This window comes from Cucurbita maxima, unplaced genomic scaffold (genome assembly GCF_002738345.1).
Source record: "Cucurbita maxima cultivar Rimu unplaced genomic scaffold, Cmax_1.0 Cma_Scf00002, whole genome shotgun sequence".
Taxonomy (NCBI): Eukaryota; Viridiplantae; Streptophyta; class Magnoliopsida; order Cucurbitales; family Cucurbitaceae; genus Cucurbita; species Cucurbita maxima.
The window spans coordinates 1,596,469-1,599,302 of NW_019272018.1; the positions used below are offsets into that span (position 1 = coordinate 1,596,469).

The following is a 2,834-nucleotide window of genomic DNA, read 5'->3' on the forward strand; positions in this document are numbered from 1 at the left end:
CTAAATTAAAAAGAACAATCAGACAACATAATCCGAAAATAGAGGGTCGAGTTGAGTTTTGAATTTGATTCGACATACTCTTAAAAATTTCTAGAACTCAACCCAACCCAACTGGTCCGTGTCGACTGTGACCATTTCTTTGTAAGGTAAAAAAGAGGAAAAAAAAGAAAAAAAAAAGTTGGATTTAAAAATCGGTTTGGATTTTGTTGTGGAAGGCTTACAAGTGTATATAAGAAGAACGCCAACATGAATTTCGGTTCTGAATTTACCACTTTTAATGCCATTCATCATTCTCTCCCCTTCTTCTTCTTCTTCTTCTTCTTCTTCTTCCTCCATCCTTCCATTTCTCTCTCCTCAAATCTAGAGAGAGAAACTTCTTCCATTCCATTCCATTCATCTCTGCAATCCAAATCCAAATCCCAACTCCCCATTTCTCTCCCCCAAAACATCATTTCCCCCAAATCCCCCATTTTTCTTCTTCCTCCGTCCGCCATTGATGCTCTCTGTTCCCCTTCTCCACCCTCTGTGTTTTTCCTCTGTTCTTGTTCTTCTTGTTTATGTTGTTTCTTATGCAGCTTCCTATGATCATTTGATTTCTGCAATTTGGCCATCAGATGAAGAAGAAAAAGGGGGAACAAGGGTTCTCGCGATTCTTCCAATCTCAATTTATTGATTCTTTTCATTCCGAACCCTGTTCCTGAATGTTTTATATTATTTTCGTTTTCGATCCTCCAAATTTTCGCTTCCGGATCTTCAATTTCGATCTGATTCAAATCATAATTTGTTCTTACACAATTGTAATTATTAAATTTATGCAATCTTCTCTTTTCCCTTTTTGTTGAATCCGTCAATGGGATGTGTAAGCTCGAAACCAAATCGATGCCGCCATTGCCGGCGGCCATATTCGCCGATTTCTCGAAGCTACTCGATGCAAGTTCATCATCCACCGCAAGCTAATGGCGATAGCTACCACGTCGTAGCCCTAACCTCCTCCACATTAGGCTCGTTGGAGCTCGGAATCAATAGGGACGGCGGCGATGGCGATGGCGATGGCGATGACGATGGCGATGGCGATGGTGGTGGTTATCATCAACGTCAATCAAGGAGAAACGTGGATTACAAAACGATTGGGGATTTCCGGGAAGGATTGGCCGAAGCGAAGACATGGTCGAGTATAATCACGGAGAAAATGGCTAAACCCGCCGCGAAAACTCCGGTCAGAACGCCGCCGGGGGAGCCGGAGATGATCAATACATGGGAGCTGATGGAAGGGCTTGAAGATGCTAGCCCTCTCCCGTCTCCCACCCAATTTCGGAGCCTCTCGTTCGATTTCGGTAGCCGGACGGTTATCGATCGGTCATTCAATCGGCCGGAGACGATTCCGAAAGAAACCGTTACCGATTCATCTCCGAAACCCCTCTGGCTTCAATTAGAAGAAGATGAAGAAGAAGACGACGATGTGAATCTGAATTTCGAATCGGTGGTTTCCGATTTCGATCCAGAGGTGATTTCATTGTTTCAAAAATCCCTACAAAAGCTGTCGCCGGATCACCCATTTCACCTCCGACAATTGCCGTTGGCGGCCGTGGATTCAAAGAAATTGAAGAGGGAGAAGGTGATTCTGTACTTCACGAGTCTAAGAGGGATTCGTAAGACATATGAAGATTGCTGCCATGTGAGAGCGATTCTGAGAGCCATTGGAGTTCATGTAGATGAAAGAGACGTGTCAATGCATTCTGGGTTTAAAGAGGAGCTAAAGGAGCTTTTAATGGAAGAACAGAACAAAAATGGCGGAAGGAGCTTGCCCAGAGTGTTCATTGGGAGGAAACAAATCGGTGGGGCTGAAGAAATCCGGAGATTCCATGAAGATGGGCAGCTTGAGAAATTGCTTGATTGTTGCGAGAAGCTTGAAAATGGCGAAGGGGGTGGGTGTGAGGCGTGTGGGGATATCAGATTTGTGCCATGTGAGACCTGCTGTGGAAGCTGTAAAGTGTTCTATGAAGAAGACGAGGAAGAAGACGAAGAAGAAGGATATGGGTTCCAGAGATGTCTCGATTGCAATGAAAATGGGCTTGTCAGGTGCCCGATCTGCTGCCATTAATGCCGAATTCGAGCTACAAATCTGAAAATTCTTCATTTTTTTTTTCTTGATTTGGTTACTGGGTTTTGCTCTGTTCTTTGTTTTTGTTTGTACAGTGGAAGAGTTGTTTTTTTTTTTTTTTTTTTTTTTTTTTTTTTTTTTTTTTTTTTTTTTTTTTTTTTTTTTTTTTTTTTTTTTTTTTTTTTTTTTTTTTTTTTTTTTTTTTTTTTTTTTTTTTTTTTTTTTTTTTTTTTTTTTTTTTTTTTTTTTTTTTTTTTTTTTTTTTTTTTTTTTTTTTTTTTTTTTTTTTTTTTTTTTTTTTTACGTGTGTTTTTGGTGGAGAATAGAGGAACATAATCTAACAGGGAAAAATACAGAATCATAATAATAGTAATAAAAACATTATGTTATGTGAATTTGTGAATTGGGAATGATTTTTGTATTCAATTACCAAATACATACCTTGTTCATACTCATTTTTGCTTGCTCTGTTTTCAATCAAGAAATCGTTGAATATAAATTGAATTGGGTTTAATTTGCTAAACTAGATCGACATCAATCTAGATCCAAGAATTACAAGATTCATTGAATCAACCAACGGAAAGATTAAGATCCGAACATGATGAAAGAATTAGAGAGGAGTAGATCTGAAGTTGATGGTAGAACAGAGAGGGAAAGTCATGTATGGAGTTATGTCGTTCTAACGATCATAACATGGTCGATCATCAAATATCAAATAAATTTGTTCTAAAGA

General features: G+C 39.0%; 1 protein-coding gene across 1 annotated transcript; it reads left to right on the forward strand.

Moving 5' to 3' along the window:
* The first annotated feature begins 278 nt into the window (after positions 1 to 278).
* Positions 279 to 2,198, forward strand: LOC111469723 (uncharacterized protein At3g28850-like). Its single transcript, XM_023115115.1, has one exon. It carries the CDS (start codon positions 851 to 853, stop codon positions 2,099 to 2,101), a length of 1,251 nt encoding a protein of 416 aa, XP_022970883.1. The 5' UTR covers positions 279 to 850; the 3' UTR covers positions 2,102 to 2,198.
* Positions 2,199 to 2,834: the final 636 nt, after the last annotated feature.